The sequence below is a fragment of the Neoarius graeffei genome, chromosome 17 (genome assembly GCF_027579695.1).
Source record: "Neoarius graeffei isolate fNeoGra1 chromosome 17, fNeoGra1.pri, whole genome shotgun sequence".
NCBI classification, from domain to species: Eukaryota; Metazoa; Chordata; class Actinopteri; order Siluriformes; family Ariidae; genus Neoarius; species Neoarius graeffei.
In genome coordinates this window covers 3,195,976-3,215,490 of record NC_083585.1, presented here as the reverse complement: position 1 = coordinate 3,215,490, position 19,515 = coordinate 3,195,976, and the positions used below count along the sequence as shown (strand labels likewise).

General features: G+C 42.0%; 1 protein-coding gene across 1 annotated transcript in view; it reads right to left on the bottom strand.

Annotated features, from left to right (window-relative positions):
- Positions 1-19,515, bottom strand: part of LOC132901318 (zinc finger protein 271-like) — a 56,637-nt gene that overhangs the window by 18,209 nt on the left and 18,913 nt on the right. The window contains exons 2-3 of the mRNA XM_060943630.1: positions 15,627-15,798; positions 11,772-12,043 (exon numbers count right to left, since the gene is read on the bottom strand). Of these exons, the coding sequence (XP_060799613.1) occupies positions 11,772-12,043; positions 15,627-15,786 (432 nt within the window). The 5' untranslated portion in view covers positions 15,787-15,798. The remainder of the gene's footprint in view (positions 1-11,771; positions 12,044-15,626; positions 15,799-19,515) is intronic.

The window sequence follows — 19,515 nt, the reverse complement described above, 5'->3', positions numbered from 1 at the left end:
AAACATATTTCATACATCTCAGTTTTGTATTTACTGATAATCTTATGTTTGTATGCTTTTTTAAGGCCTTTAAACGTGTTACACAGTTTAATTTCATTTTCAAGACCATTCCATAAATTAACTCCTGTTATAGATATACACCTCTGTTTCACATTTGTTCTGAACTTTGTTTTAACAAACATATGAGTTCCTCTTAATTGATAATGACTCTCTCTGATTTGAAAAAAAACTCTGAATACAGTCAGCAATAGTTTTGTTTTTGATTTTAAACATAAATTGAGCAATTTTGTAATCCACAAAATCATGAAATTTAAGGCCATTCAAGTTTATAAACAACTGATTGGTTGGTTCACTATAACATACGTTGTGTATGATCCTAATAGCTCTTTTCTGCAATATGAAGATCGGGTTTGTGATTGTTTTACATGCATTTCCCCAGACCTCCACACAATAAGTTATATATGGAACAAGCAGAGAATTATAAAGGGCGTGCAATGATTTTTGGCTTAGAATGTGTTTAGTTTTATGAAGTATTGCAATACACTTGGACATTTTTGTTTTTACATGTTTAACTTGACTTGATGGGTAGTGAACTAATGTGGCAAGTGTGTGTGGAAGGAGAAATCATGAGACGGAGAGCTCCACTTTTGAATATAAAAACGTGTCATTGCATATCGTACAACGAAATTGGATGCCATCCTACCATTGCAACATCTGCTTATTAAAAATAAAGAAATAAAATATGTCCACATAATATACATCAACAACTCAAAAACTCTAAAAAGACATACACGCACAAAACATTCACACACTGTTTTTTTTTTTAATTGCACGGTCCCTTTAAAACAAGCAGTGTTTAGTGCAGTTATGGCTCTTGGGTAGAAGCTCTTTTTCGGTCTATAGACCCTTTACACTGACATCACATTTACGTTAGCAGTGGTCACTACCCTACCCTATACCTGGGGGACAAGCAAACTTTGTTTACATACTGTTCACATACTGAAGCCAAGCAAAGATGTCAGATGTCCGTTGCTGTTGTCTGAAGAAAACTACAGCTAAAAAAGCTCTACTAACGGATTACTTGGATAACCTTAGTCATAAAGAAGTGAAGGATACATGGAAATTAGAGTTTATTAGTGGCTATGATCTGTACAAAATTCCTCAAAACCAATGGAGTGACGGTGCAGATTTGTGGCTTAGTGTTAGCTACATGTTGGAATGTACGTTCATTTTCCGGAAGAATCCGGACATGGAATAACAGTTTAAAAAAAAACTGCACACCCCACTATATAAACAAGAAAACCTTTGTGTAAAGAATTTTTACCAACATCAGCTTTAGGGAACAGAATGCTGCAAAAGCCTGAGCATTTACTCTCAAAGGACTACTACTTGAACTGTGGGCTAGATGGTATTCCCGGCCTGTCATGTCTCAACAACCTCAAGGACATCAAGTTACAGAGCTATTTGCACTCATTTATACATTGATATTTATGATTTGTTAAAAAAGAAACAAATCTCTGAAGTATTATTTGTAAAATAACGTTATCTTGCGCTAGACTTTCAAACAATGTTGTAAGATTTTATTTTAATTTTATCTAATAGTGGATGGTACAATAATTACAAATGCAAACAGAATCGGCACATTCCAGTTGCAGCTGTAGTCATATAGCTAACTATAATCATATAGCTGACTATAATCACCCTTGTAATAATAATTTCAATAAACTGTTCATGTTCAGTTCCCTCTTCATTTATTCTCTATTCAAAAGGCACAACTGAGTCACACAGGTTGATAAGTGTGCAACAGACAGTAACAATTTTATCCAAAATAGTTTTTCCTGCCTTAGTCGATTTATTTCCATTTCACATGCCTGCAGCTGTTGTAAAGTTCAGTGCGTTTGTGTAGAACTCTCTCAAACTGTATACACTCTGGCTCCAGGTTGACATTTTGCACAGGACTAAGTTCCTTTGATAACAGAAGCAAAGCTTCAGCACTTTTTGCTCTTAATCTTTTCTGTTCTTTCAGGATGCATCAGGAGCATGTCGCTCCTTGTTGGGTTTTTTAACGAATTATGTCAGCGTTGTTTGTTTGGTGCCCAATCTGGGTTTTCCATGTCGAATGAGGAAGCTGGTTCATCTGGAAGAAAATCATTTGATTTTGTCTGAACACCTTCATGAAGAAGCTAATTCAAATGTGAGCAGAAATAAAAGGATATTCTTAAACTTTTCCATACTCTGTTGCGCCTGTCTATTTTTAAAAAAATACATTTTAAATAGTCGCAAATTTCTCTGCAATTTTCAGGGTTAGCTCCTCTCGCTGTATTCTCTTTAACCACTCATTTCTTCATTGTTCTTGAAGCATTTGCTTCTCTTTGTTAACAGTTTTCTTCATAGCAGGGAAATGGTAAGATCTTTTATCGATTCCTTGATTTAAATGATTGGAACAACCAAAAACAGCGCAAAAATGAACCATATTTAAGACTGGTTAAGCCTTGCTTACACGAAAACTGGTCTCTTTTCACCTGGGGGTCAATTATCACGTGATGCGTAACGTCATGTGCAAGGGGTCTATTTGTCCATTTCTTAATTGACCTGAACTGCATGCCCAAGGGCAGCAGTTCAAACAGAGAATTTCTGGGGTGGTAGTCAGGGGGCCAAAACTGACATTGTAACCAATGCAGCCATCTCAGGGTACAAGCTGACAACCTATAAAATATTAATATTTGACCCCTAGGGATGTAATCTAGACTGGTTGTCAGCTTGGAAAATGAGATTTTGTCCATTTTATGACTATATCTTTAAAAGTGGCAAAATCGGAATTTACCTCTAAGTGTTTCCTTATTCTTATTCTTATTCCCCTACAGTACTCTTGAAAATGCTTCCAACAGAATCCATCTTATGTGCAAATATAACCTTTAATAAAGTGAATAACACACATACCAAAGGAGTATTGCGCCACAGGTGCACTGTTTTGTTACCACAGATGTGCTAGGCCTGAAGAAAGAGGTTCAGTGGAGATAATCACAGACGGTGTTTTCACAGGAATTCATTAATAACATCTCACTCATTTCTAATAGTCTACTACAACAATTCAGATTCCACCACAACATGTCAGAAAAGGTAAGAAGCTAAACTTCACAGCTAGGTAATTAAGCTAATGTACCTTGGTAATAACTATATGTTTGTGTACACGTGTTCTGGGAATTTTTATTTCTGCACATTGCTCATTTCTACATTCTTCTAGATAAGTGTTGGCAACCTTTTAAACTAGCATAGCATATTACTCAGCTCAAATGATCAATAGTTTTTGAGATATAAAAGATCTAACAGAAATATAAAGAGATACAAGCAGGCTAAAGAAGGTTGAATGATTTCCTCGCTTTTCAGATAAGTTAACATGGAAACAGAGGGAGCAGTAAACTTAGAACCCAGAGAAGATCCAATAGCAAGAGGTATAAATTGGCAGAAATGTTTCATTTGTCAAAAAGACCATGGAAAGTACATGAAAGAGAAGCAGCTAACAAAACCATCTGAGGAAGGCCTGAATCGTATCCGAGTCAGAGCAAGTGAAAGAGCAAAATACAAAGATGTGGAATATGCTGATGCTCTGGATCGAATCCAAGCATCCCTAGACACAGAAAAAGACAAAATCAAATGGCACAAAACATCCTATGCTGCTTTTACCAATGTTACTTAAATTTCTCGCCTTAAGAAGAGTTTTGAAAAAGCAAGTACACCACAGGAAACGACAAGCACCTTCTGCCCCCGCTCCACTAGACAATCAGTATCTCCAGTCACTTGGGAAAAATGTATATTTTGTCAGAAGGATAAGCACAGAGAGAAACTGCGCAACATCCAAGTCTTGAGTACATCTGAAAAGATTCTTCACCTAGCTCAGCAAGACACAGAATTACGACCAAGGCTAGCAGGAGTCAATGACTTGATTGCCGCAGAGGGCAAGTACCATCTTATCTGCTACAGGGCATTCTTAAGGAAGTACCAGAGTACATCATCAGGAGAAAATGATCCATATTCCATTTGTTTACAAAATGCAGCAGATGAGCTTAGAGCAGGACTGTTCATGAGGATGCGGATACACGCATTCTGCTACATGCAGTTGATGCAACTGTCAAGGGGTTTCAGCGGCTCATCATTCAGTGCAGAGACACAGATGTTCTGGTGTTGCTGCTTGTCTGTGCACAACATTTGAGTCCTGAGGTTTGGATGAAGGCAGGAACAGCCAAGAAACCCCGCTTCATCAAAGTGCATGACATCAAATTGCCACATAATATCATTAATGGTTTGTTGGCATTTCACGCCATCACTGGATGTGATACAACTAGCCAGTTTACTGGTATAGGAAAAAGGACTGCATGGAAAGTGTTCCAGCAGTATCCTCATCTTCTTGAAAACTTCGGTGAGGAAGAAATGGCAAGTCCAGAAACGCTTCGCATGGCAGAACAATTTGTATGCAAATTGTATGACCCAAAATCAAGCAGCGAATTAATCCACGAGGTTCGATGTGCCCTGTTTCGGAAGGTGAAAGCCAATGTGGATACTTTACCTCCAACAAAGGATGCCTTATCTCTGCACCTCATGAGGGCACACTATCAAACAAAGATTTGGAAACAGTCACTAGTGTCTCATCCACAGCTGCCCTCACCAACTAGTTGTGGTTGGCATATGAAGGATGGTGTGCTGGTACCCAAGCTTTTAACCAAAGAACCGTTACAGGCAAGATCGTTGGAGCTGACGACCTGTGGATGCAAGGAGAGTGGGACTCAGTGCAGCACCAGGCATTGTCGATGTCGAAGAGGTGGGATATTTTGCTGTGGGGCATGTGGTTGTGCTAGTGCAGCTTGGTGTAAGAATACTCAGGTAACCACATCACATTATCATAAATCTATCATATTATGTTCAAAATAATAATATTCCTATTTATGTTATGCATGTGTTAACAAAATTAACCCCAAACTCTTCTATTAAATTCCTGTTTAGGACTTTGACTGAAAATGTGGACATGGCTTAAACAGTAGGTGTCTTCTGATATCAGCATCTTCTTCAACATACAATTTCCATTGTCTTCGGAGTACAACAGACCAATCTTCTACCAACAGGCTTTGATGAACATTACCATGCTGCTAATGAAAGTTCTGATGTCCTAAAGAAGTCCAAGTTCCTTTAAGTTTGTGAAGTGTGTTTATTTTTATTAAACAATCTTTTTGGTTAAAACATAAAATTAGTTGACTTATTGTTTTCTATTCCACACACACACACACACACACACACACTATATATCACTAGTTTGATACAGTACAGTAGTTGCATATTGAGATCATTTATAATTGTTATAATCATTATTAATATAATTGGATTTACAGTCAGGTATATGAATTAAGTCAAATAGGACCTAATGGTATAGGCTTAATTGGAAGTCTAGATTTCCGCCTGGTCAATAAATGCTAAAAACCTGTGCAGTGTTGTCCCATTTCACAATACATGCCTGACATTTGGCACACCTCTTTCTCCTAGATGGGAGTACTGATTGGTAGAGGTTTTGAGTTTGTATCTTGTGTTTCCAAGCTGATATTAACTTTATAAAGTGGTACACTTTAGGCGGAGATTGATTTTTTACATGTTCAAGCTCCATTTTCCCCCTATTGTATAATAGGTATGTACATGCTGACACTTCTACAGACATCCCAGAAGTGTCAGCTTTCATTTGATACCAAGTTTTTGTCTTTCGCCCTTGCGGTTCCCGAGATAATCACCATTTTCTGTAGTTTGGCGTGTTACACAAAATAACGTTTTTTTTTTACCCCTAAAATAGCTCCTAAAAGTCACAAAATCATTTTTTTCAGCCTGACAACCACTGTAGAATTTCACCTGAGGGTCCCTTCTTACAAAAAAAAAAAATAGGCTGTCATCTTGTACCCTGACATGGCAGCAAAAGTCTTAACGGAAGCCCTTTTCAGAAATGGCCCCCTGACTATGGGACGGATCTTTTAATATACTGAGGGTTCTTTTGAGGCAGCAGGAACTGTAAAGCTCTTCCAGGCAGGGAAGAGGGCATCCGATGATCATCTGGGTGGTGGGGACAACCCTCTGGAGAACTTTTCTCTCTGCTCCTGTGCAGCTGACAAACCACACACTGATGCAGTATGTATGTATGTTCTCTATGGAGCAACAATAGGAGGACATAAGCAGTTTTTGAGGGAGGTCGTTCATCCTGAGGATCATCAGGAAGTAAAGTCTCTGCTGTGCGTTCTTTATCACTTGTGTGGCATTAGAGCTCCAGGTCAGCTCCTCCTCTATGTGCACCCCAAGGAACCAGAAGTCCAGGATCCTCTCCACATATTGTGCACTGATGAGAATAGGCTGAAAGTCCATTTTCTTTTTCCTGAAGTCGATGATCAGCTCCTTGGTTTTGGTGGTTGAGGACCAGGTTTGTTGACTCAGCACCACCCAGACAGCTGCTCAACCTTATGCTGATAAGCAGATTCCTTCCCCCCAGAGATGAGCCCCACTATGGTAGTATCATCCGCAAATATGATGATGCCATTACGGGAGCGAGCAGGGTGCAGTTGTAAGTGTAGAAGAACAACTTGTTTAATCCTAGATAAAGCCGTGACACAGCAGCTATGCTCATATTTACATAGGAATAACACCCATGAAATGTATCAGTCAGGATTTAGACCTCATCATAGCAAAGAGACAGCTCTGGTTAAAGTAGGAAACGACCTACTGCTGGCGTCTGATCAGGGCTGTGTCTCGCTGCTTGTGTTGCTTGACCTTAGTGCAGCATTTGATACCATTGATCATTCCATTCTTCTGGATAGACTAGAAAATGTTGTGGGAGTTAAGGGAACAGTCCTCTCCTGGCTCAGCTCTTATTTAACTGATCGCTATCAGTATGCTGATGTAAATGGTGATTTTTCTAGACATACTGCATTTTTTATATCATTAGCACCCGCCAAATGCGGGTAAAATTCGGCTTTGGCGAGTAATAACTTTAGTCTCACTAGCCACTTTGGCGGGTGGTTTATTCTGTGGTATGACAATATATTTTAATTGTAGTTTTCTCTGAAGGCATCTGATATAATAAACACATTACAATGTAATATTATGCGACTACAACTCCTATGAGCACCTGCGTAAACATTCTGACGTTAGAATTGTTTAGAACGTTCGTTAACATCTCAGATAAAATCAAATGATACGGTAACCTGCGGTTAATAAACAAAGCAACAAAGTTGCTGACGACTGACAAGCACACTGTGTGGCAGCATATAGCTGGAGTTTTAAACCCTGCTGCTCAGGAAAAAAAGGGCAGAAATGAGCAGGGCCGGAGCAGCATTTTAAAATCACCGAGGTCCGTGATGCGCAAAGCACGCGCCGAAAAATGTTCGCCATATTTAAATGAGAGGGGTGAATTACACACCACACAAGAGATCTCTCCTCATATCATTATCTCTAGCCGCTTTATCCTGTTCTACAGGGTCGCAGGCAAGCTGGAGTCTATTCAAGCTGACTACGGGCGAAAGGCGGGGTACACCCTGGACAAGTCGCCAGGTCATCACAGGGCTGACACATAGACACAGACAACCATTCACACTCACACCTACGGTCAATTTAGAGTCACCAGTTAACCTAACCTGCATGTATTTGGACTGTGGGGGAAACCGGAGCACCCGGAGGAAACCCACGCGGACACGGGGAGAACATGCAAACTCCGCACAGAAAGGCCCTCGCCAGCCACGGGGCTCGAACCCTGACCTTCTTGCTGTGAGTCAACAGTGCTAACCACTACACCACCGTGCCACCCAGATTGGCTCGTTCATAGCAAAACCAAAAATACCATGTACTGCAAAGACTGTAGAAAGTCTGGCAAAGACAGGCACCAGTAATTTTAAACTCGAAACTATAAAGGACCACGAAAAGTCAAATGCACACATCGGTACTATAACATCAAAACCGGCGAAGACGGCTGGTTCACTACAGGACAGCATTGCTTTCAGTCCCTACCTGTCATGAAGTCAGCTGAGCTGGAGAGGATGGACCTGCCGTTTAGAAACGTTCACGTGATTGTACAGAAGTTGATCTCGCCCCAGCTTTCAACTTATGACCTGCTGGAAGCCTCAGGTCACGAAGACCATTTTTCATGGACCATTCAGACTCATCTGATGATGAATGTAATGAGGACATTTAATGTCTCTCTCTACATATGTTCTCACACACACACAATTAATAGATAATACATAATATACATAATAATACTTGATAATACACATAATACTTGCATATCAAAACATCAAATGTTTTTCAATGATAAATGTTTTGAATTGGACTTTTAATATTAGAATCAGTTCAATTGTACTGAATGTTATTTTTCATATATATTTCATATTGTAAGGGGCTTTAATTTGAGTTCAATTAACAGAATACTCTGCTTATATTTTTGTCCGAATTGGTTCCATGTTTTCATAGAGGGAGCTACCTTAACAGCACTGAATACTTGAGTGCTACTGTAGAGATACATTATACGCTGCCATTCATGATTAAATCTAGATCTTCCGAACTTTAACGTATCATGGTGAAGAAAAAAACTGCGATTTCCTGGCAACAAAATTGTGGCTAGTGAAAAGGCTGAATGGCTAGTGACTCAGGAAAACCACTAGCCACAGTGGCCGGTGAGCAAAAAATTAATGTAAAGCCCTGATTATATATTATATACGTGTATATAACGTCTGGGTGATATTATTCATAAACATATTAGTTTCCACTGTTATGCTGATGACACATAGTTGTATGTTTCTACAAAACCAGATGAGAGACACCAGCTTAATAGAATTGAGGAATGTGTGAAGGACATTAGACACGGGATGCTTATTAACTTCCTTCTGCTCAACTCTGACCACATGCAGCTAGAAGTAAGTTTTCTGATTCCACAGTAACTCTGGATGGCCTTTCTGTTTCTTCACGTGCAGCAGTAAAAGACCTCGGGGTGATTATTAACCCCAAACTTTCATTCGAAACTCACATCAATAACATTACCCGGTTAGCTTTCTTTCATCTCAGAAATATTTCTAAGAGAAGAAATTCAATGTCACTACACGCCGCAGAAAAATTAGTTCATGCTTTTGTTACCTCCAGGTTGGATTATTGTAATGCTTTACTGTCTGGATGTTCCAATAAGTGCATAAACAAGCTCCAGTTAGTTCAAAATGCAGCTGCAAGAGTCCTTACTAGAACTAGAAAATATGACCCCATCACCCCGTCTTATCCACACTGCATTGGCTCCCAATCAAATTTCACATTGATTGTAAAATACTATTCTTGACCTTGAAAGCACTGAATGGTCTCGCGCCACAGTACCTGAGTGAACTTCTGCTCCTCTATGACCCACCACGCCAACTTAGATCAAAAGGTGCAGGCTATCTGCTGGAACCTCGTATAGTGAAGGCTACATCAGGGGGCGGAGCCTTTTCTTACAAAGCCCCGCAGTTATGGAACAGCCTTCCAAGTAATGCTCGGGAATCAGAAACAGTCTCAGTGTTTAAGTCTAGGCTGAACGCATATCTGTTTAGCCAAGCCTTTTGTTAATTGTGTTTATGAAGTAAAGGTGTAGATCTGGAGGGTCCTCAGACAGTGTTTTGGTAAACTGGGATGTATGGATGCTGTCAGTCCCCACTTGCTTGCTCACTCGAGTTTGTTGACGGTGTAGTGACTGCTGCTTTATGTCCCGGGGCTCCCTCATGCCTGTACTACCTTCTGGCTCTCCCCTTTTAGTTATGCTGTCATAGTTAGTTGCCGGAGTCCCTGCTTGTACTCGGTGCAAAATGTATACTGTTCCTACTCATCAGGTGACATTGGGCATACCCAACAACCTGTGTTTTCTCTCTTTCTCTCCCCCTCCCCCCATCTGTCCCACTGAGTTACATGGCAATCCTGACCTCTTCTGCTCCTCAGACCTGCCTGATCCATTCTGATGCCCTACATCTGGTTGGAGTCTCATCATCACATCGCTCCTGTGGAGGATGGCCCCATATGGACAGTTGAAAGTCACACTTGGAAGATGCTCTGAACATTTACAGTAATGCTTTTATGGCTGAGGACTACAGATGACTTGCTAACTTTAGGACTGCAGTTGTCATGAACAGTTTTGCACTCAAGTATCCATCAATGAAGAGTTAGAACATCAACAAAACTGATTTCATGTTAAAAATGTTAGAATCACATTGTCTCTTATCACCCAAATGAGGATGGATTCCCTTTTGAGTCTGGTTCCTCTCGAGGTTCCTCTCTCATGTCGTCTGAGGGAGGTTTTCCTTGCCACCGTTGCCACAGGTTTGCTCATTGGGGATAGATTAGGGATAAAATTAGCTCATGTTTTAAGTCGTTCAAATTCTGTAAAGCTGCTTTGCGACAATGTCTATTGTTAAAAGCGCTATACAAATAAACTTGACTTGAGGGTGAAGAGTGGGGAGCCATTGCTGAGGCAATCAGACAGGAAGTCCTTTATCCAGAGGCAGATGGATTAAGACAGTTCCAGGTCTGTCAGGTTGGACACCAGTCTGTGAGGGAGAATGGTGTTGAATGCTGAGCTAAAGTCCACAAAGAACAGCCTAGCATAGCTCTCCTGCTGCTCAAGGTGAGTGAGGGCAGTGTGGAGAGTTGTTACTATGGTGTCCTCTGTAGACCCATTAGCTCTACAAGTAAACTGGTGTCTAACATGGGTGGGGGACTTGAGATGATGCAAGTCTGAACCAGTTGCTCAAAGCGCTTCATGATGACGGGAGTAAGTGCCACTGGTCAGTGGTCATTCAGGCTGCTAATGGTCTTTTTTTGGCAACGGAAGCTGGTAGAGGACTTCAGGCAGGGTGGGATGGTGGACTGGGATAGGGACTGATTGACTTATGTGACATCCTATGCTCTGTACATAACATGGTTCTAGATGTTTTATTTTACTACAAGATGCATGCCTATCAGAAATACTGGACAGAGGTGGTCAATTACTGCAGGAGTCTTGGTCAAGGTGGCTCATTGCTATTTAGCCCCTAATGTTCTCCAAGCTTTAACATTAACAGCCCCATGAGCCTTTGCACTCTGGCAAGGCTCCGTGGAACTGGCAACAACTAAAGCGACTGCTTTTTCTGGTCGCTACAATAATAATCCTCCTCCCTGGAGCCAAATTTATTTTCAAAATGGGATTAAAGGCCATTTAGATTAAAAAAAAAAAAAAGTAAAAGTTAAAAGTGACTACCTACAAACATTTTTAATGAAAAAGTACAGTCATTGTTGTATTTTAAAAAAAATATTTCATGAGCCTGCATGAAAATGCATGGGGTTGCTCAAAATTCCACAGCGCACTTCACTTTGTCTCACAGCACACCAGGTATATACTGTCTCATATCATCTCTAGCCACTTTATCCTGTTCTACAGGGTCGCAGGCAAGCTGGAGCCTATCCCAGCTGCAAAAGGCGGGGTACACCCTGGACAAGTCGCCAGGTCATCACAGGGCTGACGCATAGACACAGACAACTTGAGCACTGAGGTGTTACTAGCATTTTTATTAACAGGCAAGTTTCACCACACTGGCTAAAAGAACCAATGTCAGACCGCATTGTGCTCAAACTTGCGATTTACACCACTACTCCACATATTATCTGCAAGAAGAAACTGATATTAATTGGAGCTACCTTCATCTAGTCATCATATTTTGTTACATAAAAATATACAATCTTTATAATAAAATTTATTACAAACTCACAACCGAGGAGTCTCCACTGTTCTTGGCTTCCTCTCGGTTCACCAGCTCTCCCTGGCAGGGGCCGAAGTGTGCACCTACTGGAACAGTCTCCCCCTTATTAAACACTCCCAGGCCTGCATCAGGAATACTGGACTTCTGGATTTCTAGCCCAGGAGGAAGTGTTTGTCTGGCTCGGTCAGGGACTCCCATGGGAACAGGAGTATCGGGGATGAAGAGGGGTGGTCCATGAACCTCGCATTTGTTGAGGAAGAAGGATTTGCAAACTTCACAGTCTAGGAGTAGAGAAAACACAACAGGAAGAAATGAGGCCCAAATGTGTGTGCAATTTGTGTGTGTCTATCCAAGACCATATACGGTACATTAGTACCGTATAAAGATTATCCTAAGAAAGCTTGCCAGTAAGGTTCACTGAGCATCTGGTTGAGACTAGGTGTCCATCAGGACTGGGATCAAACAGGACACAACAAAGTACCAGTATTGGCAAAAAATATGGAAACACCTACCAAAATGACAAAATGCCACGATTTGACCTTTTGTTCTCAAGTTTTCTTAATAAACTAAACATTTTCATCATGACAAACAAATGTTACAAGTAACCAGAGTAAATCATTCTAAAATATCAATATTTGGTATGGAACCCCTTGACACTGAAGTGCACTGACACGATCAGGCATGCTATCAAAGTTTATGAATAAAATCAAGTGGAATTGATCTCCATACGTCTTGCAACACTTCCCAGAGCTGTGGCAGGTTTGAAGGAGCCCTTTCCCCTTCTCTTGCTCCATGTAGTTTCAGACTTGCTCAATTATATTCATGTCAGGACTTTGGGCTGGCCAATCAAGAATTGCCAAGCTGCCATCTTGTTCTTTGTTTTGTAAATACTGTTTAACCATCCCAGCTGTGTGTTTTGGGTCATTATCTTGCTGGAAGATAAAGTTGTTGCCAATGAGAGCTCTTCCAGAAGGCACAGCATGATGGATAAGGATTTGTCTGTACTTGTCAGCAGTGAGGGTCCCATCTATTTTGTAGAGATGACCAACTCCATTGTAGGTGATGGCTCCCCATACTTGCAGGACCCCTCGGCCATGTTTTACTGTAGGAGAAATACAGTTTGCCTTGTATCTTTCTCCCTTTCCTCACCTGACTTACTGTTGTATAGCGTTGCCAAATAATTCAAAATTTCTTCTCATCTGAGAACATGACCCTTTTCCACTGCTCAGAAGTCCAACTCCTGTGAATTTTTGCCTAGTTAAGTCTCTTCTGCTTATTTCCACCTCTCAACAAAAGTTTTGCACACTGACACATGACCTTTGAGGCCTTCTGCTGACAGCGTCTTCCTAACCAGGTGTGGGGAGACATCCTTGCCTGTAGCATCTTGGAGGTCCTGTGCCAGTTCCTTGATGGATTTCTTCCTCTCTCGTAGGGATGTAGTCTTGAGGTACTGGACATCAGCTTTAGTCAACCTTTTCTTCCTTCCTCTGCCTGAAATGTTCTTGAAGTTCCCAGTCTTCTGGTGATGCTTGAGGCATTTCCAGACAGCACTGTGGGTCATATGCAGTTTCTTTGCTATGGCTCATTATGAATGGCCCTCCTCCCGCAAAACTTTCATCCTAATACGCTGCTCTTCTGTAGTTTCTCTCTTTGATGCCATTTCTGCCTGTTGCCTGGCTGTAGTCAGAGGATAAATACTTTTTCTAATGAATTATTTGTAGAGACCACATGATTTAGTTTATGGTTTTGACCTGTGGAATAATTAGCATATCATGGTAGGATTGCCCAACAAGGAGTGATTAAGGTGGTTTTGGGGGCTAAACTAAAGAAACACCATTTCCAATATTTTTATAATGTTTATCACACAACAATGGCCAAAACTGCTAGTATTTTCATGGGTAAAGTATAAAATTGTGGTTAAAAGGTATCTCTGTATCTTCATAATGTATTTCAGTTGCCTTCAGTGCAGATTCTGATGTCATTTGCACGGATTAAGTATGCAAAATCGATCTTTTCCTAGGCATTTCCATATTTTGTGCCAGTACTGGATATACGAGTATGAGGTTTTTTTACTTCCTTGTGGGAGTAAACAAATGGTCAGATACGAAGCTTGCAGGGCAAAATAAAATGAATGTTCATTAACATGACTGTGGCACTGCATGATGTATTTACAGTATTCTCTTAGGACTTGCCTGGTCAGGGTTGTTTTAAATTCAGCTACTTGTTTGCTTATCTTCTGGGGAACAGAATTTCCCAAATTTGTTATGAAAATCACATGCAGGTACAAACAAAATTAACTGTGGCACGGTGGTTAGCACGGTTGCCTCACAGCAAGAAGGTTCTGGGTTCGAACCCAGCGGCCGGCGAAGGCCTTTCTGTGTGGAGTTTGCATGTTCTCCCCATGTCTGCATGGGTTTCCTCCGGGTGCTCTGGTTTCCCCCACAATCCAAAGACATGCAGCTGGGTTAACGTGGGGCGGCCTTGGGCTGAGGTGCCCTTGAGCATGGTACCTGACCCCTGACTGCTCCCCGGGCACTCTGGTGTGGCTGCCAACTGCTCTGGGTGTGCGCGCGCGTGTGTTCACTGCTTCAGATGGGTTAAATGCAGAGAATGAATTTCACTGTGCTTGAAGTGTGCATGTGACAAAAAGTTTCTTCTTCTTCTGTCCACACAGTAAGTAAGAAAGTAAATAAATAAATAGTCCAACGCAGTCCAACAGGGAGGAGAACTTGCAAAACTTCACACAGACAGCAACCCAAGCTAAAAATCGAATCCAGGACCCCGGAGCTGCGCCACTGTGATGCCCCGAAATCCGTATATTTGGACTCCTGTCTCTCACACCCACTGTCTCTTATTGAACATTCCATTCCAGAGGCATAATGAGGGGCATACTCTCTGTCCCCTATTAAATCACAGCTGGTTGGGATCTTCTGCGAGCTTATGCATGTGGGGAACAGAGCACATAGCACTGTCCTCCAGGTGTGTTTTGCTATCATGTGACACAGCATGAGCTGCAATTGAAAAAGAGGAGTTTGATGGCTTTACATGTCTTGGAGGAAGTACGTGTTAGCCTTCACTCACATGGTTAGAGAGACCTGGCTAGTGGGTGGATACTAGCAGGTGACCACACTGGATGACAAATGGGTGGAAGAAAGAGGGGGAGAAAAAAAAACCCTATAATCTTCTAATGTGGTGAAGACGTTACGACACATTTATTTAACATTTATGGAAGGAGACCCAGGTATCAGTCAGTAAGTTTCCCAAGATGGAAGAGTCTTCAGGACAGAGGACTTTGTGCTTTCTGGTTTCTCAGTCACACGACATTCCACATTTTTTTTTTGGTCTCAGAATAAAACACAGGAGTGGCTGGAGAGAATGACAGACATTCTGCAACATTAAATGTAAACAGAAACAAATTAAACATTGAATGTGTCATTCATTAATAAATTCAAAATTGCACTAACAAGCAAATCACTATGGTTTGAGGGGAATCATACATTTTGGGCCATGCTGTAATATGAAAATAAAACCACGCAGCATAGATTTTTTTCCATCGTGTGATATTCCATGCTTTTTTTGTTCAGGTTAACATCTTCGGTTTATAACGACTAAAGTATTTTAAATAAATAAATAAACAAACAAAGTTTCTCTCACTCCTCGCTACAATGTTACATGCTATAAACAAAGTTCATACTTTAATCAATAAAAAATCTAAATTTCAATGTCAATTTGTTGATTAAAATTATAAGAGAGACTGAGGCTACATGCCAAATGTACTGTATTGCACTTCTAGTGCACCAGATAGTGTGCAGGGTAGAATAAACAGTGAGTGTTACTGAGCACCAGAGTGGCCTAATGTCTTACAGAGATAGTCTTTATCGTCAGGATCTTCCACTTTAACAGAGAGACCTTCAGGTGGGTTGTCGAGATAGTCTCCATAGCTGTAGATATTCAGCTCCAGCGTCTCCTCTTTCTTCACACAGGCTTCTGAGGTCTCTCCATCCATGGATGTCTCTGTTTTCATGTCCTCACACAGCTAAAAATCAAACAAATCTGTTAGGGCGGGACAGTATCCATCCCACTCGGGAAGATCCTGCTCTCATTTCTCGCAGCATAGCTCAGTCTCAGAACAGGCCTAGTTAATCCACGACAATCCAGAGCCAAGGCCAGGGAGCAGACGGACAGGCTAAACTGTCTGTCTGCTACCTGCACAGAGTCATCACACAGGTTTCATTACATTGAGACTGTGCCTGTTCCCCGAGCTATACACAAAAGTAGAAATACTCAGAGTTTGTTCTAATAATCTAATTAATATAAAATTAGATCATACTGACTGTACAGCCGCTGCCAGCACCTTTGACCTACTGTAAAAGGTAAGACTTTTAAATATTTTCTCTTATGTCTGAAGCACGAACTGTTAATGAACTTCTTACTGATCAGCAGTTTAATGTACTGTGTTTAAACAGAAGCATGGATTAAACCAAAGGAGTCTGTAGCATTAAATGAAACTAGTCCTCCTGGTTGCAGTTATATACACCAGCCTCATCTAACTGGCAGAGGAGGCATCGCAATTCTTTATAATGATTATCTCGGCATGACACAAAAACCTGGACAGTTAGTATGAAGAACTTCAAACGCATTTGTGGCAGTGGGGGCATGGCTTAGTGTCAGTTTGTGAATGTAGGGCGGGGCCAGGGAAGGTGAGTGGCAAAGTCAATGCACCTGTTGTCAATTAAATGTGTGTGTGTGTGTTTGTTGCAGTGACTGTGGAGAACAGAAAAAGAGGGAGAGAGCAGACAGAAGAGATTTCCCCAGACCAAAACACAACTGTGTGTACGCACACGTCTGTGTACCTAAATGGACATTAAAGCTGAAAAACAACACGAAAATAAAAAGGTGTGTGTGAACGTCATCTCTCACCTGCCATGCTTCTGTACTCCACCCACACGAGGGACGTATTAGATTGGTGCCGAAACCCGGGAGTACAGAAGGGAACCACCACATGAAGTCTTCCCCATTGAAGGATCTCATCCATGCCCTCGCTACTGCCCAGCAAAACCAGAATCAAGTGCTGACCGCCCTCCGGAAGGAACAAGAGCAATGCTTTGAAGCCTTGATACTGGCCCAGCAGGAAGACCGCCAAGCGTTCCGGCATCTGCTTGTGTTGTCGGGGACCTCGACCGCAGCGGACCCTCCCCACAGCACCCTCACAAAGATGGGCCCGTACAACGATCTGGAAGGCTTTAATTGCTCACTTCAAGCCAGCAGCCGAAGTGTGGGGGTTGCCAGTCGAGCAGCACGCAGCATGCCTACTTCCGCTCCTGACTGGCGAGGCACAGCCCGCCACACAGCAGCTCGCTGCCGACAGCCAGCTCATATATACACCGACCTGAAGACAGCCATCCTGCAGTGTGTCGGCCACTCTCTGGAACAATATCGCCAGTGCTTCTGGACACGGACATTGGAGGAGGTCAGCCGGCCATTCGCATTTGACCAATAGCGGCTGAGGGTGGAAGACCATGACACCAACAGGATCATTGATCTGGTGACACTGGAACAGTTTAATCGCTCAACTTCCGGAAGGAACGGCAGACTGGGTCCAGCATCATCGCTCAGCGTCCCTGGAGCAAGCCATCAAGTTGGTGGAGGGCCATCTGATGCCGGTTCCGACAGCAGGTGGATGGGTCACCTCTTCTCCCTTCTCTTCCCATCCCCACCCCATTCCCCCACCACAGAGACGGGGGCTGGCTCCCCACAGCTGGCCCACCGCACCAGTGGTGTCCTCCCATATTGTCCTTCCGTGTTTGTGATTGAGGAATCACACAGTGACTGGAGCAGCCCGGCGGTCCTGGTACCCAAGACTGATAGATCGGTCTGGTTCTTTGTAAACTATAGAAAAAAGTCAACGTGGTGCGTAGGTAGCGTTAACCAACAATTGTCCGTCGTTGACGGATTTTTTTTAGCTATGACGGAAAAATCTGAAGGCCGTCGGTCATTTTGATGGATGTTTACCGTTACCATTACCAATAACAATAATAGCCTAATAATAAAACATAATGAAACACACAATTGAAATGATTGGCAAGTTGTGGCAGAGTTTTCTTACATACAGCATACATAGTCTTCACTGCCATCACTTTCAATTTGAGCCGACGTTGCGGCGAGTCTTGATGTTCAGTGCATAGGCTACTCATGTATACATTGTAGCCACTGCGCAAGGCTGTTCCCCCCATCGCGCTCCTGACCGCGCTCTGACTTTTCTAACCACTAGCACAGTGAGATGTATTAATGTTTCCCTTCTCTGCAGAAGACATGTCATTTTTGCTATTAAAAAAAGAGAGATGCATTGGGTTGTTTGTGTCGTTTCCCTGCCTGTACGTCTTAATGCAATAGCGCTCATTTAGGCTAGTTGTTTTCTTGTTTTTAAAATGAAACAAATGCCGATTTATTGTATTCTTCCCCAGCAAGCTTAGGAAGCTTAGGAACATCACTGCTCGAATATCTGCTAAACTATCATTTTAATGAGAGCACGGGTAGACAAACTAACATTTAAACATAACTTCGTTTTATTTAAGACCTTCCGTGTCAGCCCACTACGGGTCACCGCGGGGTGCAGCTGCACCACTGGTGCAGAAAGACCGCATGCTGCAGGATTTCCTCCCTATGAAGAGAGTACTAGCAGGGTCAGGAAATCCAACTTTCAGAGGCTCTTGCCGGCTTCTGATCACTTCCCTGGGAGAAATGTTTCCCGACTTCAGAACTTTGGCTGAAGTGGCGCTGGTTATTCCAGTCTCCAGTGTCGCAGCAGAGCGCGTGTTCAGCCTTCAGAATAAAATTAAAACGTCAATGAGAAGTCGTCTGTCCGAGGCAAAGACGCAAAATTTAATGACAATTGCCTCGGCAGCAGTCTCCATTGACGACTTTGATTATGCACAAGCGAGCTCCCAATTTAAATCCATGCGGGCCAGAAGGAAGGTTTGAGCTCACGCAAACAGGTTAAATTAGATTGTCACTTAAATCGTTGTAGTGGACTGTTCATATTTTAACTGCAATTGTCTTGCTACGTTGTAAAATAACATTGTTCATATGCCCGTTAAGGCTCAACAGCCGCAATGTTTTTAGCGGAGGGAAAATGGGTTCACAAGTGACCGAATGTCAGAATCTCTGTTCATTTTTTTGCAGCATAAATACATAAATAAATGATTAAATAATACAAGCTTGTTCTGTGAATTAATTTTTAAATGAAAATGAGTCCATGAAAACACAAGTTATTAAGTATATAGCATTTATAGCCTATATACATTGTCATTTAAAAGTTAAAATAAAATGATAGCTAATAATGGACAATGACGGAATTTTTATGACCCTGTCCGTCAAAATGACGGACAATGAAAAAGTCTAACGCAACCACTGACGTGGTGTCTAAATTCGACACATACCCAATGCCTCGCATTGATGAGTTGCTTGATCAGTTAGATGCTGCTCACTTTTATTCGATACTGGATTTAACAAAGGGATATTGGCAGATCCCCTTGACTCCTCTATCCTGAGAGAAAATGGCCTTTTCCACACCGTTTGGATTACACCAGTTTGTCACACGTCTTTCTGAGTTATTTGGGGCTCCCGCCACATTCCAGCAGCTCATAGAGAATATCCTCCATCCCCACACTACCTATGTGGCAATGTACCTTGACAACATTATCGCGTACAGCAATGATTGGCCTCGGCACCTTGAACACCTTAGGGCTGTCCT